The following is a 27,767-nucleotide window of genomic DNA, read 5'->3' as shown; positions in this document are numbered from 1 at the left end:
CAAGCACCTCGGTTCTTAATAAGGCAGTTAATGGTAATAATAATACTACTCTGTTCTTTTGTTATATACAACAGAAATGCAGAAAATTTTTAAAACATTGCCTTTTAAGTTTTAATCATCGATCCTCACTTTCTGGCATCCCAAAGAATACAACCGAAAGATGGATTGATTCAACATAAGACTGTCTTTTTCCCTCCAGTTCTCCTGTACTCGATAAATTCATTTTATGAACCGTTGAGAAGCACACTGTCTGCTTGCCTGCAGTACTGGGGTTTTAAGACTCTAATAAGTCCAACTTGATGGCAAAGACACCTCAAATGCAGCTCCTGGGTCCTGAATGACCAGCAAGTCGTCATCAATTCAATCGTCTCAGATTCTATAATGCCCCATGTGAGTTGGTCAGAGAAGATAATTTAGACACGGCTCAAAAATATCCCAACTGTCCACTTAATAGCATTAATATTGGATTGTTCCCAGGTAAAAGATCACGATAGGTGTATCCAACACTCTCAGTACTGTTATAAATTCCCAACTTTGTTTAGAATCATCATGAAGGATTCAAAATATGGGATCATCCAAAAAGCTCATTTTGAAAAGGGCAAATGATTCACACATCCATAAATAACCCCGTACAAATCTTAGTGCTGCAACAACAAAAAACTCTTGGGTCTTTCTTCAAATCAACAGAGATACCTGTGACTGAGTGACTTTCATCCACGATCCACCACCATCCACAGCTCCTATCGAAGCTGTGGTACTCCCATATCCAACTACACAGTGTCACAGGTGAAAACATCCACCAGTTATAAGATAGAACAAGAATAGAAGACAGGAAAACAAGCTTGTGAAAAATTACTATCATTTCCTATGGAGTCTTAGATATTGACAAAATTAACTAATCCACTGAGTCCATTAGTTACAATAAAAAATTCACCTCAAAATTCATCTGTCATAATAATATATACAATGGTACTGCCAAATTATAAAACTGTATTTAAACACAGATTTCTTTTTTTCTTTTCTTTTTTGCTCATTTTGGTCTTTTTGAAGTGGTGGTGGCTCCTTTTATATCTATTAATGCCATGTAGTAATTTTTTAACTGTGCTGCAGAGGTTTCTTTACCTTTTTCCATTCCTTTACTTCAGGCACTAAGTGACATAGAGATGATTGATGAAAGCTTGAATTTCTGAACTTTATTAGAATTCTGGGGCTGAAACAGAACCTCAGTACTATGTCTCACTGTTACTTCCTTCCATTCAGACACTGAAGCACCCTCATTTCGATAATCACGAGGAGAGTATAGGACTTGGAGTTTTGAACGGCCTGCATTAGGTAGAAATTAATCAGAAATGCCAACAATTCATCGAGTCTAACTGCACAAAGTGAATGAAGTATCTGTGGTTGAGTGACACAGTATAACATGGAATCACTGATTTGTGGAGGTTTGAATACTTGTTTGTTTATTTCATCCCACTAATGGGACTGTTTGACTTTCTACTTATTATGGTGTTGGTGCTAAGTCATTAATATAATCTCTTTGACCTTGCTATAGATCATGAAAAAAAAGGTTTACTTTTAGCCTAACATAAATTCAGAATAATTGTTAATTTCTCCATATTCTGCAAACCTTGAATAGGTTTCCCTACTTTTCCCTTCCTTTCCCTACCTTTTCCTTCAAACAAAATACAGCTTAGAAGTGGTGATACAATAACTTCCTAATCACTAATTTTGAATCCTCCAAAAAACATTATGGATCTCTGCTGCTTTTCATAAACTGTTAAGATGTCACCATGTACGGTAAAAAGGAAAAGAAAAGAAAGTGTCTTGCTGAGAAAATTCCTTAAAATACCTAAAGAATCCTTTTGAGTATGTTTGGTAAGAATGAAAAATGCTGTTGCAATATACCTTTGATCCAATCCTGCAAAACTCCCTCATTTCTAAATAAATTGAAGATGTTAGAATTTCACCAAATCATATACATTCTACAAGCTGAACTTGCATGCAAAAACCAAGTTTCCCTGGACTTCCCTTCTATACATTCATTAACAAGTATACTCCATCCATGACTTCTCTTTGTTTGATAAATCTTCATTGTTGATAAGATATTACATCATTTAACACTGCTTCTAGATGGATGATGAGCACCTGTTGTATACTGCAAACGGTCACAAGGCACCTCGCACATTGGTGGCCTCCTTTTTTTATTGGCAGCACAATGAAAAAAAAAAGCTTTACAAAAGGAAGAAGAGAAAAGAAGTAGGGAAGAGGGAGAATAGAACCCAACATACAAAAAACATACTACTTGTATTAATTCTAGGAGCCATCCCTTCTTTCAAATATGAATCCAATTGAGGAAGCTGGCTTTGTGGAAAACAAGATACCTCTCAAAAGGAGGGAAGTTGACTCCAATTAAAAGTTTGCTGTCATTCTACCAACATACTTGCTTTCTCTATTCCCAATTCCAGATGCAGTAGCGAGAACACTTGAAAAGAGGATGAGAGAATTCTTGTGGAAGGGATGGATGGGTGAGTCCAAAATCCACTAATCAAGTGGAGTGAGGTTTGCAGTCCAAGGAAATCTGGTGGTCTAGGAGTGACAAAGCTAAGAAAGTTTAATATGGCTCAAGGTTCAAAATTTCAATACGATATGCCCCGTATCGGTAGCTCCCTGAAACCCCAATTCAGGGGGTAGGCAAGCCTAAAACCGACCCCCTGAAACAATTTTGAAAAAAAAAATAAAAAAAAAAGTTATGATGTATCGAAACACCCGATACACCTGTTCATGCGTATTGGGCATATTGATACTTTAAACCATGACATGGCTTGTTTTGGCAAGTGGTTCTGGAAGTGGGATGAGCAAACTAACAGCTTGTGGAGAAGAGTTATTTTGGCAAAAGTATGGTTCTAGCAATTTCAGCTGAGATCCAGGTGAATCCAACATCTCCTATGGGTGTTCAGTGAGGAAAAACATTCAGAAATCAGCTCCATATTTTAAAAAGGGAATTAAGTTTGAAATTGGAGACAACTCAAAGGTGAAATTCTGGAGGAACTTGTGTCGAAAGTGACCTCTGAAGGAGAGATTTCCAGCACTGTTTGAGATAGCTCAAAATAAAGATTGCTTGGTGGCAGAGGTTTCCTCTCATGACAGGACTGCAGGCAATTGGTGTCCCACTTTCAGATGAAATCTCAATGACTGGGAAATAGCTCAATGGATGGAGATGATGCAAGAAGTAAGTTCCATCAGGCCACACTTCTCTAGGCCAGATAGAAGAATTTGGTTGGGGGAAGCTCGGAGTTTTTACTGTTAATTCCTTTTACAATAGCCTAAGCAGTGAGAGAGGAGAGGTTCCCACAGGAGAGAGTTTGGAAAACAGTCGCGCCTCTTAAAGTAGCCTTCTTGTTATGGACAGCCACTTTCGGAAAATGCCTGACAGAAGATTTGCTTGCAAAAAAGGGGAACGATGGTGGAGCCAAGCAGATGCAGTCTGCTTGGGACAGCCTCAAAGGATGCAGAGCATTTATTCGTCCACTGCAAGTTTGCAAGAATGGTTTGGGAGAAAGCTTTTTCTGTTTTCCAAAAGATTTAAAATCTCTCTTTTGGTGCTGGCAGTTGAAGGGTCTGCCCAAGAAAGGGAAAATCTTGTGGGGAGTAATTCTGGCAGTAGTGAGCCAGTGATTTGGCCTTTTTGCTTATGGGGCAGAATTTACTCATGGGCAGAAGTTCACAGACGACTAAAGGATTTACCTTTCAACTCTTTTCTTGATAATAGAAATCTTTTTGTATGTAGATCTGCAGTGTAATCAGCTTCTCAGTGTTTTCCCCTGTACAAATTCTTTCTGAACAGGGCCTTGTATCATACATTATCTTTCTCAAAAAAAAAAAAAATCCCACCCAAAGTTAAGCTAAAAGTAAGGAAAATGAGTTCCTGTTTTACTCAATTGACCATGTTCTTTCAGTTCTCTCCATCAACTTAATGTTGATTTCCCAAAACACCATTGGCAACCATAAATGTTGTCAATATCCTTTTGAGTTTGTACATAATATGAGAAGGATGCAACATTCTAATCCCTTTCCATGCTATATATCGGGTTTATTCTCTAGTGTTGTATTTCTGTTTTTAGTTTTTTTATCTACTTTAGGTGCCACAGGGGCACTATTGCCTTTTTACCTATTTTATTGTACTGTCCTATTATAAATGGAATAGCTGGCGCTGCCAGCCTACCTTTTTGACTCTCAATGGGGGGTAGCCCATCCCCCAACCCATAACCCCCCCAACCCAAGTGCAGGCACCTTACCAACCAGTTGGTTGGCACCTTCATACCTTTTATTTTACTTTCAATTGATCTTCTCTCTTCTCCCTTCTCTTCTCCTCTTATTTCTTAATTCCAGTCAGCATAATACCTAGTATATTTACATGTCATCCATTATACTTTTTATATAACAGTGAAGTCAATGAATGCACTGTAAGTTACCTAAACCAAACATAGCTGACTTCTGGATGATCAACCAGCTAACTTTCGATCTCTTAGTATTTCTCAAAGCCTGGATATCTTCTTGCTTTCCTTTAAATTCCATAAACTCTCCAAGAAGGTTTTTATTGTTTTTAAGCTCTAACCTGCAATAGAAATTGGAAAAAACAAGTTCAACTTTCTCATCATAGAATAGAACTAATAACAAAGGAAGCCTAGTCCGTACATGAAATTGTAACAAAAAACAACATATATTAAATGGACATTTTCCTTTGCAGTCCCATAAAAGGATGTTTTCAAATAGATAAACCCAAACTTGTTAGTTCTTATTACCAATAACTTTTAGTAAGGAAAAAAAGTCATTGCTTATGGTAAGTGATATCATCAGGTTCAGTTGATCTCTGTGTGTAACCTCGTATAGACTTGTATTGGGGGGGGGACCTCCATTCCACTGCAGTCATTTTTATTGGATTATTGGCTTCAGTCATCATGTCTCCCCCCTATTGATCCAAATAGAATATAGGGATTGGACATACAGTCATCAAGTGAACTGACACAAAGGTGAAGACATGGGGAGGGGGGGAACAGAGGGGAGACCTCCATTCCACTGCAGTCACTATTATTGGATAATTGGCTTCAGTCATCATGTCTCCCCCCTAATGATCCAAATAGAATATAGGGAATTGGACATACAGTCATCAAGTGCCTACTATAGGACTTTCCAGATAGTTTGGAGGGGGGAACCTCCATTCCACTGCAGTCACTATTATAGGATTATTGGCTTCAGTCATCATGTCTCCCCCCTATTGATCCAAATAGAATCATTGATAGGTGTTTCGACTGCTGCTACAGTAGTCCGAACAGGAAGAGAAGAAGAAGAAGAAGAACAAGAAGAAGAGAAGAAGAAGAAGGGTCTGTCGAAAATCTGATGGTTCACCCATCCAGTCGACCCCCTTAATCTATATTAGATTCTAATAATGTTTACAAAGACAGAAATGCCCTTACTTAAGTGTGGGGCAGAGTAACTCTAATAACACTGCCACATAAGCAAGTTACTTAATAAACAGAAGAAGACTAAAGTACCCCTATTCGGCACATCTTAACACTCCCCCTCAAGCTGGAGAATATATGTCATATAATCCCAGCTTGTTACATAGATAGTTCACTTTCCCTAAGCTTAGAGCTTTTGTAAACAAATCTGCCCACTGGTCATTGGAGCCCACATGTTCTGTATTTATCTCTCCGGCAAGAACCTTCTCTCTCACAAAGTGGCAATCAACCTCTATGTGCTTTGTTCTCTCATGAAAGACAGGATTGGATGAGATATGGAGTGCAGCTTGGTTGTCACAGTACAATTTCATAGGTTTATCCATGTGAAACCCAATTTCTTGTAGGAGATTCCTCAGCCACACTAATCCACAGGTAGTGTGAGCCATGGCCCTATATTCGGCTTCAGCACTGCTTCTGGCTACAACCGTCTGCTTTTTACTCTTCCATGTCACAAGATTTCCTCCCAGAAATGTGCAATAGCCTGTAGTAGATCTTCTGTCACTCATTGAGCCTGCCCAGTCTGCATCTGTATACCCAACTACTTCAAGTTTTCCTCCTGGTTTATACAATAGCCCATGGCCTGGAGCTCCTTTCAGATACCTCACAATTCTAAGGACTGCATCCCAGTGAGGTATACGAGGGTTTTGCATGAATTGGCTCACCACACTGACTGCAAAGGAGATGTCGGGTCTCGTGATAGTCAGATAGTTCAGCTTTCTCACTAGTCGTCTATACCTTCCAGGATCTTCAAATACTTCTCCTGTATCACTGCTCAACTTAACATTTGGTTCCATAGGGGTCTCAGCCGGTTTTGCACCTAACAGTCCTGTTTCTTCCAATAGATCAAGGACATATTTCCTTTGGCACCGATTCACACCTTGTTTTGACCTGGCAACCTCTATTCCCAAGAAATACTTTAATGTTCCAAGGTCCTTTGTTTGAAAATGATTTTGCAGAAATACCTTTAGTTTGCCAACCCCCAATTTATCACTACTAGTGATGACAATATCATCCACATAGACCACTAACAAAATCTTCCCAGCTTCTGAGTCATAGCTGAACACTAAGTGATCAACCTGGCATTGCTTCATTCCAAAACTTTTCACCACTTCGTTGAACTTCCCAAACCAAGCACGTGGAGATTGCTTCAACCCATAAATTGCTTTCTTCAGCTTACACACCTTACCACCCTCCCCCTGAGCAACAAACCCAGGTGGTTGCTCCATATATACCTCCTCCACTAGATCACCATGGAGGAAGGCATTCTTTATGTCAAGTTGAAGGAGAGGCCAATCATACATAACTGCCAAGGAAATTAGGACACGAACGGAACCAATTTTAGCCACTGGAGAGAATGTCTCCATGTAGTCCCACACCATACAACTGTGAGTAACCTTTAGCAACAAGTCCGGCCTTCAGACGCTCCACACTACCATCTGGCAAGTATTTCACAGTATACACCCATTTACAGCCCACAACATGCTTCCCAGGTGGGAGAGTAGTAAGTTTCCACGTTTGAGTATGTTGAAGAGCAAAAAGTTCCTCCTCCATTGCCCGCCGCCATCCAGGTGAACTAAGAGCTTCTTGAACATTGTTAGGTATGGAAATAGAAGACAAAAGTGAAACAAACTGGCGATGTGAGGTAGAAAGACGAGATAATGAAACAAAATTGGAAATGGGATGGAGTGTAGAACTACGTTTACCTTTCCGTAAGGCAATGGGTAGGTCAAGATCTGAAGGTTCAACAATAGGAGCCATGAGAGGATCCGCAGATGAAGTAGAAGCAGGAGGAGGGGCCGGTGTCGTTCGACGTATATACACTTGTCGGACCGGTGGTCGTTCAGTGGTGACCTGCATTGGATGAGGAGATGAGTCTACTCCAATAACAGCCTCTGGAACTGAATCACTGACAGGAAGAGGAAGAGGAGGTAAGGGTTAGGACAAGGGTGCTTCATGACTGGAGAAGAAGGGGACAAACTCAAAAAAGGTGACATCAAGGCAGACATAGCACTTTCGGGCAATGGGATTATAACACTTGTACCCTTTTTGAGTCCGAGAGTAGCCAAGGAAGACACATTTAATTGAGCGTACATCTAGCTTGTCTATTCCAGGACTCAGATTATGAACAAAGCACACACAACCAAAGACACAAGGAGTTAATGGAAACGGAGATAAAGTGGGAAACAAGATGGAGAAGGGGGACCGACCATGAAGAATAAAAGAGGGCATCCGATTAATGAGAAAACATGCAGTGAGTACAGTATCACTCCAAAACCGTTTAGGAACATGCATGTGGTGAAGCATAGACCGAGCAATTTCAAGAAGATGACGATTCTTCCGTTCAACCACCCCATTTTGTTGAGGGGTGAAAGCACACGAGGTCTGATGAATAATGTCATGCTGTTCTAAATACTGTTGAAATGCAGTAAGAAAGTATTCACGACCATTATCTAAACGGAGAACTTTGATTGGAACACCAAATTGTGTGCGCATTTCAATATGGAATTTTTGAAAAATGAAAAATAATTCACTTCTTTCTTTCATTAAGTAAATCCATGTCATTCTTGAACAATCATCAATAAAGGAGACAAAATACTTGTACCCATTATAAGACTCTATTTTGATTGAACCCCAAACATCTGAATGAACCAAAGAAAAATGACTCAACATACGACTCTCAACTCTTGGACTGAAAGACACACGACGGTGTTTACCAAACTGACATGACTCACATTGTAAAACTGACAACTGACTCAATGATGGAACCAACATCTTGAGAACCTTGAGAGATGGATGTCCCAGTCGGCAATGCCATTGTAGAGGAGTAAGGGAAGTCTGAAGTGCAATTGAAGATCCACCGCCGTCAAGGTAATACAATCCACCAACTTCATGCCCCCCACCAATCTTCTTCTCCATCTTGAGATCCTGAAAAACACAAGTGGAAGGAAAGAAGGTAATAGAACAATTAAGAACTTTGGTTATTTTACTAACAAACATAAGATTGAATGGAAACTTAGGTACATATAAAACAGATGATAAGGGGACAGAAGCCAAGTCAACATTACCAACACCACAGATGGGAGATGAGGACCCATTGGCAAGTGTAACAGTTTGTGATGTGGAGGTTTCAGAAAGAGAAGAGAACACACCTGGAGTCCCGGTCATATGATCTGAGGCTCCAGAGTCAATAATCCAGGAAGGAGTTTTAAATGACATGCAAGCAATACCTGATTGGGCATATGTGGCAGTGGTATGCTGTGAAGTAGTTTGAAGGAACCGTTCATACTCATCACGCGGAACACTCACCATCTCCCTCCCAGAAGTAGATGTAGATGTGGGAGGTGTTCGGTCTACCAGTTTACTGTCACTAATAGCAACCTCGCCTGCTACAGCATGATTAGCCCATTTAGAGGGAGGGCCATGTAGGTCATAACAGAAATTCACTGTGTGTCCATCCCTACCACAATGAGTACACTTCCTTGTAGAGTTATTTTTTTCTCTGCCACGGCCTCCCCCTGAGTCACGACCACCCCGACCAATCATGGAATTGCCACGGCCCCCTCTGGAATGACCTCCCCCTCTTGTACTATGTCCACCACCTCTAGCTGTCACAAGTGCTGATCTATCATACTGTGTGGGGTTCTCTGTCTGGCCCAAAGAAATTCTACGAAGTCTTGAAAATACTTCCTCAAGTGTAGGAAGAGTAGAGCCCCCCAATATTTGAGCTCTAACTGGTTCATATTCCGACTTCAGCCCCACTAAAAATCTTGTAACATCTAGCAGCTCCCTTTGCTATTGCTGAACTTGAATATCTGGAGTAAGGGGATGATAGACATTGAGTTCATTCCTTATATTCTTCATGCAGGCATAGTACTCTTCTAGTGTTATGGTTCCTTGTTGTAAATCAAAGTACTCCTGATACAGCTGATATACTCTTGTTGTGTTATCTTATCCAGAATATAGCTTCTTAGCATGCTCCCATATATCCTTAGCCGTATCAAGGAACATGAAGTTGGCACTGATTTTGGGTTCCATACTATTCCACAGCCAAGTCATGATTTGAGCATCTTCTTGTTCCCAATCATCAAACCCTGGAGAGTCAACCGGTGGCTTCTCATCTCTTACATGCTTTACTTTATTCTTTGCCTTGAGAAAAACTTCCACTGATTTAGTCCATGGAACATAATTCTCCTCATTTAGCTTAATTGAGGTCATTTGTACCCCTAGGTAGTCGGAGGAAATTACTACACTAGGTTTCTGATCATTGTAGCCATCTCCTATTGCTGCCATTGTACTCTTTCACAGTTGTCTCTAACTTTACTTCTCAGCTACAAGCTGATTGATGTTGTTCACAGTTTGATATTTCAGCACCTATTGCAGCCTCTAAACACCACAGTGGAAGCACACACTTGTTCTTATTCACACTACTGCTGACTTCACACACTTACGTCCCACATAAGCATCAGTTTACCATTCACTAATCACAAGTAGAGGCCCTCTTACAACCACTCAAGCACCACAACACAGCCAAATCTGCTGCACCCAGTTCAGACTTGTTTAACACACTTAAGAGGGCATTACACAACCACAAGGAGTTCGGCAAGGTCATTGCATTCTACCTTACACCACTCGGCCACTTACAGCAGCCCTAAAACCATTCAACAACTTACAGCAGCCCTACACCATTCGGCTACTGCACACACAGCCCTTCCTAGGGCAACAATGAACCTAGTTCTCTAGGTTCTACTCAGTACTAACAGCTTCTTGTAGGGTTTCTACCCAGAAATATAAGTAACACTAGAAGAAGAGAGAACCGACCTTCCTTTGAGAATATCAATCAACCATTCACTGCTGAAGTCACTTTCCTTGTTGAAGAAGGTTATGCGCAGCAGAGAGACAAGCTGTAATGTTTCTGACCTAGGGCGAACCAGTTCTCACCATCGACTGACCAGAAACGAAGGTGAAGAGTCACGAACAATGCTGAGGTGCTTTACCAACTGACTTAGGTCAGGAACATGGCTCTGATACCATGTTTCGACTGCTACTACAGTAGTCCGAACAGGAAGAGAAGAAGAAGAAGAAGAAGAAGGGTCTGTCGAAAATCTGATGGTTCACCCATCCAGTCGACCCCCTTAATCTATATTAGATTCTAATAATGTTTACAAAGACAGAAATGCCCTTACTTAAGTGTGGGGCAGAGTAACTCTAATAACACTGCCACATAAGCAAGTTACTTAATAAATAGAAGAAGACTAAACTACCCCTATTCGGCACATCTTAACAATAGGGATTGGACATAGTCATCAAGTGCCTACTATTTAATATTAGGCAGAAAATGAGCCTCACTAACAAGTTAAAAGGAAAGAACTAACACAAAGGTGAAGACAATGGGGGGGGGGAGGGGGGCAGAGAAAACCTACATTCATTAAAAAAAAAAGAACAGAGAAAACCTAACTGCAATATAGGACTTTCCAGATAGTTTGGACCTTGAAATGGACAAAATACAGGACCAAAAATAACAGAGACTTTTATTAAAAGATAATAATAGAAAAGGTACAAAAGGAGGGGTAAAAATTCCTAACCCTCCCAAGAAAGCAATTCAGATTACAATGTTGCCCAGAAGAAATTAACTCTTCCCACCCCTTGTTTGGCCAATGAATCTGCCAAGGAGTTGGCGCACCTCTTTATCCATTGAAACTTGACTTCCATATTTTGGGTGAGATGTCTAACTTTCTTTTTTTCATTCATAAACTTCCACAGACTAGAAGTATCCTTCATCAACAAATTTATAGCCAACTTAGAGTCACCTTCCACTATCAATTTTTTGATATTTAACTCTTGTGCTCTTTTTAACCCTTCCAAGACAGCCAATATTTCAGCTCTAAGAGAGTCCCCCCATCCAATAGAACCAGAATACAATGCAATAAGTCGACCTTCATCATCCCTGAAGGCTCCCCCTATACCCGACAAACCTGGATTTCCTTCACTACTACCATCAAAGTTTAGTTTAGTGAAACCTGAAACTAGAGGGGACCAAATTGGGTGGGATACATTCTTTCTTGGAGCTGACCAAGCCACTTCTTTCCACTTCCTGATGATGTCTCCTGAATAATTTTCAAAACTTTGCAAAGTTTTAACCCAATGGGTCACCCTTATAGAAATCAGTTCAATGATTACACCCTTATTTCTTTCTTTCCCATGAAAAGTCTGTTGATTCCTTTCCTCCCAGACTGTCCAACATACAGCTGCTCTTACACACCTTCACAGAATTTTCCCTCACTTCTTCAGCCCCCTAACAGTAGTAGAATGAAAGAGGCTTTGTACATTTGGGGGAGGGGTCCACCCGCCACCAAAAAGGGAGAAAAACCAACACCAGATTTCTGAAACAAATGGGCAAGAAACCAATAAGTGATAGCAAGTCTCACCATTCTTCTTACAAAGGATGCACCAGTGTGGGGATAAACACCAATTAGGCCTTTTTCTTTGAAGTAAGTCGCAAGTGTTACACTTTCCAAGGAAAACTTCCCAACAAAAAACACTAATTCTGGAAGGAATTGGTCTACCCCAGACTTCCAAAACTGGAAAAGGGATTCCAAAGACAGGAGGGGAATGAGCCAGTTCCTTGAAGAAAGAGGAGCAAGAGAAGATACCCGAAGGAGGAGCCCAAATCCTACTATCCCTCCTAAGGGGGTCAATAACCACCCCTTCAAGGATATGTAGCAGGTCAGCAATGACGTTCAGTTCCGGTTCTCTAAGGGCCCTTCTAAAACCCAAATTCCAATCAATGGTTGAACTAGAGGTGGTCAAAACAGTGGAGACTGGCTCATTTTTAAACCGTGATAAAGAATACAAGGAAGGGAAAAGTTCTTTTAGCGGAGTGCTTCCCACCCAAACATGATCCCAAAATTTCACGCAGTTACTGGAGCACATATAATACCTGATTAGAGGAAGAAAAGAAGTATGGCATGAATTGATTTCCAAGGAGAAGCTCTCGTAGCCCTAGTTGAAACTCCAGAGTCCCAACCATCCGCCGCTTGCCCATGAATACATATGACAACTTGAGCCCATAATTTATCCCTTTCCAAAGTCAATCTCCAAAGCCATTTCCCTAGCAGAGCTTCATTCTTTTTTTGCAAATTGCCTAAAGCAAGCCCACCATCACTTTTGGTTTTGATAACTATATCCCACCTGACCCTATGATCCTTTTTCTCCTCTCCTGGTTCCCATAAGAAATCTCTCATCAACTTTTCCAAAATTCCACATATTCCTTTTGGCATTTTAAACACCGAAAACAAGTATACAGGCAGATTTGTCAATGTGGACTTAATCAGAGTTATTCTACTTCTCATGGATAGGTAATTTTTCTTCCAAGATGCTAACCCCTTAGTGAATCTCTCAATCACCGGGTTCCAGAAACTCTTTTTACTTGAGTTATCCCCTAGTGACAGCTCCATATATGTCTGTCCAATGAGCGATCTCACAACCCAAACTTTGGGTTCTATCCTCCACCTCACTTTCACTCAAATTAATGCCAATCACACAACTCTTGCCTAGATTCACTTTAAGATTAGTCACATGTTCGAAGACATTGATCACTTGCTTTAGATTACTCACCCGACTTACCTCATCCCCACCACAGAAAAGAATTTTGTCATCAGCAAACTGTAGATGTGTTACTGGAACCCTATTCCTCCCTACCCTCCAACCTTTCACCAAGTTTCTAGAGTCTGCCCTCTCAATGAGCTTTCCTAGGACTTCAGTCTAGTATATGAGCTGAAGCTTTAACTATCAGCTTACTTTCCCAATCTCCTCTCTGTATGTTTACTCCCATTCTGTATTTGCCTGCCCCAGCTGTCACTAATAGAGTCTCTTGCTTATTATTTCTCACCAGACTAGTAGAAGTGCTTATCTTTCTTTTTACTGTTACTTCTCTTTTAGCACCCAAGCGTTGCAGCAGTTCACATAAGACCCCATGAACTGCCTTCCAGCCCTAACTCTTCCTTCCTTCTGGTAGGCAGACCATCTGCTTTCTTCCCTTGCCAAAAAATTCTGTCAAAGAGATAAAATAACCTTTAAGGTTTCTCTTACATTCTACAACAAACCTTCTTCCAGTTTTCTGAGAGAAACTCTTTCCAACAATTTTGTTTGCCTTTGTTACTTGCACCTTCTACAAACTCCTTGAACCCTTCTATTACCCTCAACCCTTCTAACAGCACCATCCCTCTCTTTGCTTTCCTGATCTTCAACCTCAGCTGACCATTTAATCTCAGCTCCTCAAATAGCAGCTCCTTAGTTTCAATCTTCAAGGCTTTTCTTCCATTCCTATCACGTTGGAGTGTCAGGAAAAATACTTTGACTTTCCAAAATAAATATGGTATGGTCAACATAGTTAAGAAGTTGGTTAACTTATTCCTGTTTGATTGGATTCCCACATTAATCTTACTGCTGCCACAGAAAAAAGTTATGGGCATACAGTCTCTCACTATATTAAAGAGTTTTGCCTGACCCTTTTTTGTATTATGTTCATCTTTTTCTTTGTGTTAACAAAATTTACTTTACTGTATTCAAAAGAAAAAGAAAAAGATAAATATACCACATGCAGGAGCTAAATAGTCAAATTGGATTTTTTTTGGAATTTTTATGTATTTTTTGTATTTTTGGCCAATATTGATCATTTTAACATGTCTATGGGATCCAACCTATTAGTTTGAGTTGTCTAGTTCAGCTTGAGAGGGTTTTTTTTTTTTTTCATGGGGCTACACAACAAGAGTAGGCTCACGAGTTATTTAGTTTTCTTTGAGTCAGTTTATGAATGGCAGAATTGGAATTTTGAGTTTTTCTAATTCAGAAAGTAGTTTGGCTAGCTCTAGACAGTATATATGTGTGCAAAGTTGCAAAACATTCAAGGAGATCAACCACTCACAGTAATCAAATACCATGGAATAGGTAATAGAAAATCATCTTTCAACACTGATTAAAGGGATGAGTTTGATCCCAGGTAAGTCTCCTCTCCGCTCCTTTGAGTCTCAACATCCACAAACCTTTCTAGAGGGAAAAGCTTGCCTCTCTAGAATTTCCCTACCATACGTTGATGAAAACCAAATCTAATTCAGCCATCCCCCATATCTAAGGTCCTTTCTTCTTTCATCACATTTAAACATCCCTTGCTTTGGTCGACTTACCTAACCTTTCCTCTGAAACAGTTCAAAGAAACTCCATTCCAATCTAGAGATATTGATTTTTTTTTAATCTTTCTAGAAATTTCTGCATATTGCAGGAATTTCAGCACTAAACTAACCTCCTAATCACTTTATGCAGACATATCTAAGGTTCTTCTTTCATCCCATTTAAACAGTTCAATCCCCTGCTTTGAGGATCACCAACATTCAGCCCCACAATGCTGCTTTAAAGAGTAATTAATTCTAAGTCCAGTCACCATCTCAAAACTATTTAACACTCTCTTTAAGATGGAAATGTTCCCCCAATCCGCCTCCAAAAAAAGAATAATGTCATCTGCAAACATCAACTGAGAAACCGGAACTGCCTCCCTACCTATCTTAAAGCCTTTCAGCAAATTTAACTCCCTCGCTTCTTGTATCAAGTAACTAAGTACATTCGCCACCAAAGTGAAGAGAAGTGGGGAGAGAGGGCAACCTTGACTCAAAACCCTGTTTGCATTAAAGTAACCAGTAGGTTCCCCATTAATCAGGACTGAAAACCAAGCAAGCTAATGCACCCTTTTATCCATCTCATCCACCTTCTACCGAAACTTCTTAGGCTTAGTATCTCTAACAAGCAATCCCAATCCACTTTGTCATAGGCCTTTTCAAGGTCCAACTTGATTATTACCCCTGGCTTGCCACTTTGTCTTCTTTCTTCTACAAATTCATTGGCCACTGGAATGCTATCAGTAATCTGTCTTCCTTGCACAAAAAGCAAATTGGTTGTTTGAAATTAGATCATTCAGCACCTCCTTTAGTCTGGTAACCAACACTTTCGCTATTATTTTGTATAAGCTTCCCACCAAACTAATAGGTCTAAAATCCTTAACTTCTAAGGATCCCTCTTTCTTTGGCACTAGGGTGATGAATGTTGAGTTGTTTCCCTTGTTCACAATGGCTGATAGGTAGAAGTCTGCAAATACCTCCACTAGATCAGACTTGATTGTGTCCCAACAAAGTTGGTAGAAAAGAATAGGTAACCCATCTGGTCCAAGAGCTCTATCACTGTCCATCTTAAAAACTGCTTCTTTAATCTCTTGTTCTTCAAAAGGTCTTTCTAGCCACACCTTTTTGTCTTCAGACAATCTTGGGCCTTCCCATCTGTTTAGAGGAATTCTGCTAGTACCATCCTTTGAGTAGAGCCCTTTGAAAAACTGCATGATGACTTCTGAAATTTCTTCCTTGTCTTCTACTTCTCTCTGCCCCACCCTCAGTTTTGAGATGTAGTTCTTTTTTCTTCTCCCTGAAGCATAGCTATGAAAGAACTTTGAATTATTATCTCCCTCCTTCAGCCATCTCACTCGAGACCTTTGTCTCCAATAGATTTCCTCCCTTAATATAATTTTCTCCCACTCCCTTCTAATAACTTCTCTTCAGCTTCTACCCTCTGCATTCAAATTCCCTGTTTGCTCTCTTGGTCCAGATCATCAATCTCTTGAATTAGCTTATTCTTCTCTTCCACAAAACTCTTGAACTCCTCTTTACCCCAAGCTTTTAGTTTCCTTTTCAGGTGTTTTAGCCTCTACTGAAATCGGAACCCTGCCCAGCCCTCCACTCTGCACTCCTCCCACCAGGAAGCTACTCATTGCTAAAAGTCCTTATGCACAGTCCAACCCTTCTCCAACCTAAAAGGAGCCCTTCCCTTCCTAAAGATTTCATTCTGGAGCACCACCGGCCAATGACCAGAGATCCAGCGAGGCTTAATTAATTGCACACAATTGGGAAAGTGTTCCTCCCAATCATTGGTCATGAGGAATCTATCCAATCTGCTACTTATCACACATCCCCTCATGTTTGACCAAGTAAAGTAGCCATTGTTGAGGGTGGGGGGGAGCGGGATCTCTAAGGTTGTGTCTAGCAACGAACTCAGAGAAGTCCTTCATACTTCTCGCTACTCTCCTACTGTTTGAGCTCTCACTACAGAATCTTGTGACATTGAAATCACCACTAACACACCAGGCAAAGTCATCAAACTCATGCAGGGAATCCAATTCCTCCCATAGCCTCCCTCTCTGAGAAGGAGAATTTGGCCCATACACTCCAGTCATAATCCAGTTGAATCCATCAGAAGTATTTGTGAAAAGGACTGAAATAGTAAACTCTCCTTTGTCCATTTCTATTCCAGTAACCACTTCTTCTTTCCACATAATTAGGATTCCTCCCGCAGTTCCCCTTGCAGGAAGGTTTGCCCATTTCCTTCCTCTGATTCCGCAAATTGCTTTAATCAAATTTTTGTTCATTACTTCTTTCTTTGTTTCTTGTAAGATCACTATGTCTGGGTCTTCTCTCCTTAGAGTATCTTTCATCAAACTTCTCTTCAAATTCCCTCCAAGCCCCCTTACGTTCCAACTTAAGATCTTCATGATTTGCCTACACCTTTCTTTCCCTTAACTATCCTTCTACCAGTGCTGTTTACAGCCCAGTTCCTTGGTCGATAAAGCTCCAATGGAGTCTCTTAAGCTCTCTAATTGTCCCTTTCTTTACCCCAAGTACCAACTTCTTCCCCTTGCTGCTTCCTTTTGTTCCTATCTGCTGCTTAGTGTCTTCCCCATTGTTCTCTTGATCGGCAATATTTAAGCAAGTCTTCAAAGTTAAAGCTTGTTTAGAGGGACTTGCCAAGGGTTGGGATAGAAGTCCACCATCACCTAAATAAATCAAGAGACACAAAAGATACACAGTGAGGCTCGGGTACAGAGGAGGAGGGAGAATAATTAATACAGGGAGAGCAAGTAAAGAGGTTAGACGAAAGGCCTGGTTTGGAATTTGCTGCAAATTCAGTCTTTCCTCCTTTCTCAAGGTGTTTAGGACCAAAGCAGCCATAATCTGGGTTCACAAGCTACATCGGCTCTAGAATTTCCACACTGCCCCAGTGTTCCCTGTTCTCAAATAATGATTGAGCTCTTTTTAGAGCCATCTCCCAGCCATCAACGTCTTCCTCAGATTCATACGAACTCAACTCAGAATCAGACTCCTCTTCCACGTCTTCTCTATCTGAACTTGAACTCCCTGAAAGCAAAGGTGTTAGAGGGCGATTAGAATCTCTTGCTTTCCCTCCTACTGATAGAGGGGTATTTAGAGGGTCTTCGCCTAGATACATAGGAGTAACAACAGGGCTAACATAGTCGTTTTCCTCGTGAGAACATTCAGTATGGGCTTGTCTTTATTTGGCCCACTAGCTCAGGCCAGTCATGAGTTACGGAAGGGGTTTGGGTCGCTCGGTCGGGTCGGGCTTTGGAAGGGCCGCCCACCCGACATCTACTGTCCTTCTCCCCTTGCGAAGCTTTCTGCTTGAATTTTGAAACTTGATTAAAAGTTTCTTTTCTTGTTCGAGCTCCCTCCCCATTTCCGCCAGATTTCCTTTATGGTTTCTGCTTTTTTCTTTTCTTTTGTATGAAAAAAATCTCTTCTTGTTTGTCTGGAGTCACACACAACTTCATCTTAGAGGCAGATGGCACGTCAACCTCCCTTTCCACGCCACGTGTACTGACACCAATCTGGTGAGTTGACTCGGCTAACCTTTGTACTGACTCATTCGTCTTCTCCACCTCAAGTGAGCAATAGAGCCAAACATCTCTGTCGAGGATAGGAACTACATGAGGCACTTCATAGACTCCTCTACCTCTCACCCTAATCCTGGCAAAACGAAGTTCCTAGAAGCCACTTGTTTTTTCATCGATCATTTCTAGGCCAATGCAAAGGCTTCCTAAGAGACTGAAAACCTCTATTGTCCAAAGATGAAAGGGCAGACCGTGTATCGTTAACCAACCATTAAAACTTAAAGAAGCAGGGATTGCATTCACTTTCGGCCACCACCGCTCCATCAGCACCTTCTTCCCATAGACAAAAAATCGAACCCAGTCTTGCCCACCTGCTCACTAAATCCTCCAATGGGGCTGTGAAAACCTTATCTAGTCCTAGGTTACAGTAGAGAAGAAGGAGAAGAAGAAGAAGGATTCGGCCAGTAGAGAAAAATCAGTCCTCTCTCTAGTTGACCCACTTGTATTTATCTCCAATAACATAGTTACAAGAAAGACCATATTGTCCCTCATAAGTGATGGGACACAACTTAAATTTAGACAAAACAGACCTTTCACTCTCAAATAGATAAACCCAAATGACCAAAATACCCTTGTTTTGTGTACTCTAACACTCTCCCTCAAGCTGGAGAGTATATGTCATATAGTCCCAGCTTGTCACAAATATAATCTACTCTGCCCCGAGACAATCCCTTTGTAAAGAGATCTGCCCACTGATTTTTTGAGCTCACATGAGATGTGGTTATCACTCCACTTATCACTTTCTCTCTCACAAAGTGACAATCGACCTCAATATGCTTGGTTCTCTCATGGAAGACTGGGTTGGAAGACATGTGAACAGCAGCTTGGTTATCACAGTATAGTCTCATGGGTTTGTCTACCGAGAACCCCATCTCTTGTAGCAAGTTCTTCAACCATACTAGTTCACATGTGGTATGAGCCTCTGCTGGTTTAGCACCTAACAGTTTTGTTTCTTCAAGTAGGTCAAGAACATATTTTCTTTGACATAAGATAATTTCATGCCTTGACCTTGCAACTTCTATTCCCAGGAAGTACTTCATTTTACCCAAATGGTCCTGTAGGAATTTCTTCAACCTAATAATCCTATTACTGTCACTCCCAGTTATGACAATTTCATCCACATACACCACTAGCAAGATTTTCCCATCTTTTGAGTTATGGCTGAACATAGAATGGTCTACCTGACACTGTTTCATCCCAAAGTCTTTCACTACTTCACTGAACCTGCCAAACCATGCGCGTGGAGATTGTTTCAATCCATAAATTGCCTTTTTGAGTCTACAAACCTTACCATCCTCCATCTGAGCAACAAACCCTAGCGGTTGCTCCATATACACTTCCTCAATGAGATCACCATGTAGGAAAGCATTTTTTATGTCAAGTTGCACAAGAGGCCAATCATACATAGCAGCTAATGAAATCAACACACGAACTGAACCAATTTTAGCCACAGGAGAAAATGTCTCCATATAGTCCACACCATACAGCTGAGAATAGCCCTTGGCCACTAACCTGGCCTTCAATCGCTCCACACTACCATCTGGAAGATACTTCACTGTGTAGACCCACTTACACCCAACAGCATGCTTACCAAGAGGAAGAGCAGTGACTTCCCACGTGTGATTGTGTTGTAGAGCAGAGAGTTCCTCTTCCATGGCTTGCCGCCACCCTAGGGAGGTAAGGGCTTCCTGGACAGTCTTGGGAATGGAAACAAATGATAGCAAATGATATAAAGTTGCGATGAGAAGCAGAAAGGTGAGCAGCTGAAACATAGTGTGAAATAGGATGAGAAGTACAAGTGTGTTTACCTTTCCACAGGGCAATAGGAAGATCAAGGTCCAAGGGAGAAGAAGCAATGACAGGATCTGTCGATGAGGGCTGAATTGGAGGAGGGGCCGATGCTCTTCTGTGAGTATACACTTGTCTGATTGGTGGCCTCTCAGTAGTAACTGGCACAGGAGGTGAATCTGCAACTGGAATGGGAACCACGGGAAGGGGATCCGCAACAGGGACGGGAAGAGGAACTACGGGGGAAGGAGAAGAAACCATAGTATCCAAGAAAAAAGGAACCGATTCAAAGAATGTGACATCGGAGCACACAAATGACTTATGGAAGTTAGGGTTATAGCACTTATACCCTTTCTGAGTCCTTGAGTAGCCAAGGAAGATACACTTAGTAGCTCGTGCATCTAACTTGTCTAAACCAGGCCCCAAGTTTTGAACAAAACAAACACATCCAAAGACTCTTGGGGTGAGAGGAAATGGAGACAAGGTGGGAAACAACACCGAGAAGGGAGATTGACTTCTAAGGATGGACATGGGCATCCGATTGATGAGAAAACAGGATGTGAGGACAGCATCACTCCAAAAGTGCTTTGGGACATTCATATTAAGCATCAAAGACCGAGCAGTTTCAAGGAGATGTCGATTTTTCTGTTCAGCTACACCGTTCTGTTGTGGGGTGTAGGCACAAGAAGCTTGATGAATTATCCCATGGTGCTCTAAGTATTGTTGAAATGGTATTGAGGTGTACTCTTTGGCATTATTGGAGCGAAGACTTTTTAATATGAACACCAAATTGGGTACGTATTTCAGTATAAAATTTTTGAAAAATAGAGAACAATTCATTGCGATCTTTCATAAGATAAATCCATGTCATCCTTGAAAAGTCATCAACAAAAAATACAAAATACTTATAGCCATTGTATGACATCACTTTGATCAGACCCCAGACTTCAGAATGAACTAAAGAAAAGGACTCAAGACACGACTATCAACTCTTGGACTAAAAGAGACTCTATGATGTTTCCCAACCTGACATGACTCACAATCCAAAGATGAAAGATGACTCAAGGAAGGAACCAACAACTTCAGAGCCTTGAGAGAAGGATGACCAAGTCTACAGTGCCATTGAAGAGGAGTAAGAGACAACTGAAAAGCTATTGGAGGGCCCACCACCATCAAGGTAATACAATCCACTTGCCTCATGCCCTCCACCAATCTTCATCCTTGTCTTGAGATCCTGGAACACACAAGAAGAGGGATAAAAGGTTATGGAACAATTAAGTGACTTGGTTAATCTACTAACAGACATAAGGTTAAAAGGGAACTTGGGGACATATATAACAGATGATAAAGACAAGGAGAGATCAACATCACCAACACCACAGATGGGAGATGTAGAACCATTAGCAAGAGTAACTGTTTGAGATGTGAAGGACTGAGAAAGAGAAGGAAATACATTAGGAGTCCCAGACATATGGTCCGAGGCTCCGAAGTCAATGATCCAATGTGAAAGCTTGGAAGTCAAGCAAGCCATACCTAAATGGGCAAGAGTAGCTGTGTTCTACTGCGAAGATGTCTGAAAGAACTGCTCATATACTGCATGGGGTACACTCACCATCTCCTTCCCAGAAACACCAGTAGATGTGGAGGGGATCGGGTCAGTTTGTTGACTTTCAGTAGCTGTACCACTACCCTTAGTCACAGCATGGTTAGCCCAAGTGTTGGGTGGACCATGTAAATCATAGCAGAAATTAACCATGTGCCCCTCTAATCCACAATATGTACACTTCCTAGGGGCATTACTTCTTCCTTTACCATGACCTCCCCTTGAGTCCCGACCTCCACTCCGGCCACCAGCACGGTTAAACATGGGACCACCACGGTTACCTCAAAGTCCACGACCACCACCACCATCTCTATTTCCACGGCCTCCCCCTCTAGTCACCACAAAACCAGATCTGTATGAGAGAGAAGAATGCTCTATAGACTCAATAGATGTTCTCCTAAGACGGGCAAAAACATTTTCAAGCGAGGGAAGAGCAAACCCCCCCCCCCTAGTATTTGTGCTCGGACAGGTTCATATTCAGCCTTCAAACCACCAGAAACCTTGTCACATCAAGTTGCTCACACTATTGTTGTTGAATATGAACATCTTGTGTCAGAGGATGATACACATTGAGCTCATTTCGGATATTCCTCAGACTTGCATAGTATTCCTCCAAGCTTTGACTGCCTTGCTTAAGATTAAAGTACTCTTGGTACAACTGATACACCCTAGTTGTATTGTCTTGCCCAGAATACGGTTTCTTAGCATGATCCCACATTTCTTTAGTTGTATCTAGAAACATAAAGTTCACGCTAATTTTTGGTTCCATCCTATTCCACAACCATGTCATTATTTGTGCATCTTCCTATTCCCAGTCACTAAACCCTAGAGAATTAGAGGAGGGTTTCTCCTCTCTCACATGTTTTACTTTTTTTTCTTGCTTTTAAAAACACCTCCACAGATTTTTCCCACAGCACATAATTCTCACCATTCAACTTAATAGATGTCATTTGAACATTTAGGTAATCTGGAGAAATCATAACGCCTGTTTTATTGTCATTCCCATCTCCAATCGATGCCATCTTAACTAATTCACCTTACCTCACAAAGAAATCACTGCTATATGTAGAGTATTCACCTTCAAATATTCAGCACAACCTTATGCACTTCCACAAAACTTATCTCACTTTCAGCACCACCAACTTCTTCAAATACACATTACACATCAAATATAAAAGCTTAAATCACTCGGTCATTAAATCAAACACCTGTACTGCACACTGCAGAACCACTCACACACCAAATACAAGAGCTGAAATCACTCAGTCATTAAATCAAACACCTATACTGCACACTGCAGAACCATTCACACACCAAATACAAGGGCTGAAATCACTCAGCCATTAAACCAAACACTTACACTGCACTCTACAAAACCAACTTGTACTCAGCTTAACACTATTCACCCGAACCTGCTCTCTTCATACCATCGAATAGAGATCTTCCTACCAATCACCACAAACAGCCATTGCATCACAAACCGGAGGCATGAAGGCCTCCTACAGAGAAAAACGACCACTCCTTTTCAACCTTTCCCTTAATCTCCCAGTGGTTCTTGAGAAATCGGCAAAACCCTAGAGAAGAGGGCGATAAAAAAAAAACTGGGTGAACCAGAATAAAAGAGCAAGATGAGCAGATCTGAACTTGTTACATGCTCTCTGATACCATGTGAAAACCTTATTTAGTCCTAGGTTACAGTAGAGAAGGAGGAGAAGAAGAAGAAGAGGAGAAGAAGAAGAAGAAGGGTTCGGCCAGTAGAGGAAAATCAGTCCTCTCTCTAGTTGACCCACTTGTATTTATCTCCAATAACATAGTTACAAGAAAGACCATATTGTCCCTCACAAGTGATGGGACACATAACTTAAACGAAACAGACCTTTCACTCTCAAATAGATAAACCCAAATGACCAAAATACCCCTGTTTTGTGTACTCTAACAGGGGCAAACCCCACCGTTGTTTGACTTGAAGGGTTTCACAGTTAACAACTTTGGGGAGTGCAGATTTGCTGAGAGACCTAACTCAACCTCTCTCCAAGGTAACTCCTCTAGTTTGGTGCAGATGAAGGCAGTCTTCCAACTTCCGAACGGACCAGATCGGTGGACCATGGAGATGAAGGCACGACCTCCGACCTTCACCACTCTACTCCTGCCTTTCTCTAAATTCAGAAACTCCTCTGATGACGGGATGCCCAAGTTTGTCTTGCCCTTATTGGTGAGAACAGATTTTAAAGCACTTATCATTGTCTCTCATCCAAACGAGTTAGTTTCTTCAGGAATGCAGATACTTCGCATTCTACTTGCTCCCTCCCAATGGCTCAGTCTGATGAATCTTCCCCATATATTTTCTGCAACTAGGATAGTAGTTATCCTTCCCCTGTCCGCTCGCCTTAATGGTTCAAAGGTTTTGAAGCGATTTTCTAGGATTTTTTCCAGCCCACCCATTGTCCAGAGAGCCTCTTCCTTTTTCAGAGAAATTCTAGTCCAAGCCCCTCTTCCTTGCTCTGTGATCACCAACTCACCATCCCCGGGATATCAATTTGTAACCAGTTCAAAAGTTTTGGAACCAATAGCTATACATTTGCGTTGGCAATCCATCGTGCTTCTAGGAACTTGCGGTTAATGGCTACTTGCGTCGGCTCCAGCTACAGAGACAGTTGGACTTGAAATTTTAAAGAGATGACTCCATCTTCGACGGAGACGACCCCATAGCAAAACTTCATACTTCGTGTTTCTGTTTCTTGCAATTGAGTAAATAAAAATGCAATATGAACTCAAATTAAAACCAGTGACATAAGCCATTGAGGATGCAGGTTACCTCTAGAAAATAACGCAGACTGCATAAAATGGGGATTTTTTTTCCGGTAGAAAAGAATGGATATTGGAGTTCTATAGGATACAACTATTGCATTAGATAGAGTTACAGCATAAAAAATCTCCAAGGCAGCATATTTAAATTTTTATGACAACCAATGAATTTGTTTCTCTCCAAATCATATTGACATCTGATGATGTAAAGAATATATACTAATATATTGCTAAGTTGGGATTGGAGCAAACCTATCCCACACTGGAGCTGTACTGAGAACAAAATGAAGCTTCTGATGTACTGCATCATACATCTTCTTTTCTCCCCGAAATGCATCCTTAAACCAACCAGAAAACATACTTTTGGGCTCTGGCTTAAGTTGTATCCATTCATCAAAAGAAATGACCTCTGATGGGAAACTTATTGAGTGAATGGTCCTAGAAAATGAAACAGAAAAATAAAGCTAAAGTTTCAGTAAATGAAGAAACACATTTGTGGGTCATTTGGAAACCAGATAATTTACACTTATGAAAGTTATGAATCATAAATATATGTTAACAACTTAACAATCACAGAAATTATAAATATATGTACACAGGCACTGCCAAATGATTGGACAGCCAACAGTCAACATTCAATCCAATCCACAGCCTGTACTTCCTTACCTCACTAGAAGTAAAGGTGAGAAACTTTACTAGTCCTCTTTCTCATTAATACCTTCAGTCCACTATCCATTAAGACTCCTCTAAGGCCTTCACCGATAAGTTAGAACCTTGTTGATGAGCTGGATAAGAATTTGTTTATGTAGGAAATAACACATCTTTTCCCAAAAAACAGTAAAGAAAGATTCTAATGCACACCTGCAATTTGGATTTGGGAGTACAACCTTTCCAGACAAGTATCCTTCTGGCAATGTTACTCCCCTTTGTTCCAGGTATGATTCAAGAACTGCAACTTGCCTTTTAGTTTCAACAACCTGAATAAATAAATGATGGTTAAGTTAAAATTGTGGACAAGTCCATATTTTACTTTGTTTTGCACAGAAAATCCTGCATATGATGCCAAAAAAAAAAAAACCCAGCACAATTGAACCATACCTTTCTGCTAATGACAATTTGGAATAAGTTAAGTGTCTAATGAAGACTAAGGTTGATGTTCTCCTATAAGTTCTACAGTATTGTAACTTTTTGTTTTTTCTGGCTGATTTTCTATTTTAGAATTCAAATACAGAATCAGTTTAGTTGATGTCTAATTCAGAAATGCAAAACGTGTGTGGATATATTACTAAGAGAATAAGATCAAATCAATGTTTTGAAGTGGTAGGATGTGTAAAAATTGCAGCAAAATTACATATATATCATTCTGAACTACTGTTTTCAGTCAACCACTTAAAAAAATTAACAAAATATCAAATAAGTTGCCTAACATATTTATACACCAATTGAATGGATGATAAAGATCATCCCGGTACTAATTTAGGATTTAAAATATTCTTTTAAGAGATCAATTGCATTTAATCCACTTAAATAAATAGTTCAATTTATAGGCCAAAAGCTCAACAAGATGAAACGAAAAGCAGAATTAGCAACACAAAAGAATTTTCAAATAAATAAATAATATCATTTTCACTAGGCAATAGTGGCTTGTCTATTATACGAGGGGTGCCAGACTCTGGTCTATGGTTCCAAGTAGCAAAATAACTAGAATGTACTTAAAAAAAGAATATTGAATCTATCAAGAAAACTGGGAAGAATCCAACGATTGAGACTGACAGGATCAGGATGCCTCTCTGTCTTGTATTTACTCTTGCTTGTGCAAACCCAGCTTCCATCAGCATCAATTCCCACAAAACCCGAAAAATTCTTGACTGCAATCACCACTGCTTCTCTGAAAAGCCGAAACTATATCTAAGAAACTAAAAATATAGGTAAGTTCACACACGGAATTCAATCCAGAAAAGCAAAAATCCTAACCCTTTCGTCACGAGAACCATGTCGATGTTTTGTCGAGAACCCGTGTCGGCGTCCGGAATTCGAAGTCCGAGATACACTTTACCACCATAAAGCTTCTCTATCCTATAGAATGCATACCCAGAACATCAAAGATTTGCCCGGTAAAATTTCTCCAATTTTACGGTTTCTCTGTGTAAGATGCAATTAGGGTTTCAAAGAGACAGAGACAGAACAACCCACCTGCTTGCAACCAGGAACTTGGAATCGGAATCGGTGGTTTCGATTTCTAAAATGTCATCATCGTAGAAAAATCGTCGGAGCAGGCGGAAAACAACCAATCCACACAAGATCTCGAACCACATGTTACCGTCAAATCGATGCAGGAGAAACCAGGATTTGCAGGGAAATGCTGGATGCTGCTGTAGATTCAGAATCAAGGCCTTTATTTATTGGTTTGAGTTTGAAGGACCGGAATTCTGGAGCTAAAAGGTAAAAATCAAGGAAAGAATAGCAGTATTTGTAGTAGTAGTAGTAGAGAGAGAGAGAGGATGGTCTACTTGGTGTGACGTCTACCCTCTACCGGCGTCCTCTTTTCCGTTTTCTATTCTACTTTTCTTTCGATCCTACCTCACCAAAAAACGATTGCTTCAGCGCGAAGCCAGACCACTCGTTTGGACATTTTGGGCTCCAGTCCCTTATAAGTTATAACCGGAACAAATGGCGCGGAACCACGGCCGTTATCAACGGTTGTTTCCGGTTCAGTCTCAACTTTACAATGTTTTAGGTTCGGGCTTCGGGTTAGGCCCATTTAAATTTTGTCAAAAGCAAAGCCCAACCAGGCCATGAACAAGTCTAGTGCAAATGCAGAATCAATATGAATTTGTACTCTAGTTTGATTTTTCATGGGGTTGATAAAACTATAAAGAGTATTCTTTGTACTGAAAAGAAAGTAAATGTTTTTTTTTTGTTTTATTGCTTTTTCACATCTAAAATGGAAGCAAAGTTTGCTTCAACACTGAACCCAGCATTGCACTCAAAGTTTGCCTTCACGTTGGTACATATGCATTTTGCAATTTTATCCAACCCAGCCTTAAGAGTACGATGAAACATATTCAAATAACCTAAATCCAACCTTTTTATTCTTTTTTGGTAATCTACCTAAATATGACTTTGATATTAAATAATATGCATAAATGACTTATAACTTGTTATGCTGCCACATGAAATTATTCATTTTTATTTTCGAAGGATGTAAAGCACAACACAGATCAACACAAACTTTATTAGAAAATAAGAAGAGGAATACCGAGAAATTGCTAGT

General features: G+C 40.6%; 1 protein-coding gene across 3 annotated transcripts; it reads right to left on the bottom strand.

The window, feature by feature from the left end:
* Window positions 1-27: 27 nt before the first annotated feature.
* On the bottom strand, window positions 28-27,027 carry LOC104585635 (uncharacterized). Of its 3 annotated transcripts, XM_010242583.2 has the most exons (8): window positions 26,687-27,021; window positions 26,468-26,569; window positions 26,267-26,381; window positions 25,355-25,470; window positions 24,746-24,931; window positions 4,473-4,615; window positions 1,123-1,323; window positions 28-770 (listed from the first exon to the last, which is right to left on the bottom strand). In XM_010242583.2, exons 1-7 carry the CDS (start codon window positions 26,806-26,808, stop codon window positions 1,142-1,144), a joined length of 966 nt encoding a protein of 321 aa, XP_010240885.1. In that variant the 5' UTR covers window positions 26,809-27,021; the 3' UTR covers window positions 28-770; window positions 1,123-1,141. The 3 variants fall into 3 exon arrangements, with proteins under 3 accessions (XP_010240885.1, XP_010240884.1, XP_088752184.1); XM_010242582.3 differs by lacking the exon at window positions 28-770 and having other exon boundaries at window positions 843-1,323; window positions 26,687-27,027; XM_088896058.1 differs by lacking the exons at window positions 28-770; window positions 24,746-24,931 and having other exon boundaries at window positions 1,124-1,323.
* Between the last annotated feature and the right edge of the window lie 740 nt (window positions 27,028-27,767).

Source organism: Nelumbo nucifera, chromosome 1 (genome assembly GCF_055504915.1).
Source record: "Nelumbo nucifera cultivar China Antique chromosome 1, China Antique-T2T, whole genome shotgun sequence".
NCBI classification, from domain to species: domain Eukaryota; kingdom Viridiplantae; phylum Streptophyta; class Magnoliopsida; order Proteales; family Nelumbonaceae; genus Nelumbo; species Nelumbo nucifera.
Note: the sequence above shows the minus strand (reverse complement) of the source record. Positions and strands in the feature narration are given on the sequence as shown.

Bases quoted from the DNA above. Each gene is read 5' to 3' on its own strand.
- LOC104585635 (XM_010242582.3), bottom strand. From the start codon at position 26,808: ATGTGGTTCGAGATCTTGTGTGGATTGGTTGTTTTCCGCCTGCTCCGA. The intron at 24,932-25,354 runs GTGTGCATTAGA...TTCATTTTCTAG, and splicing joins CTCCCAAATCCAAATTGCAG to GACCATTCACTCAATAAGTT. The intron at 1,324-4,472 runs GTAACTTACAGT...TACCTAATGCAG, and splicing joins GTCAGCTATGTTTGGTTTAG to GCCGTTCAAAACTCCAAGTC.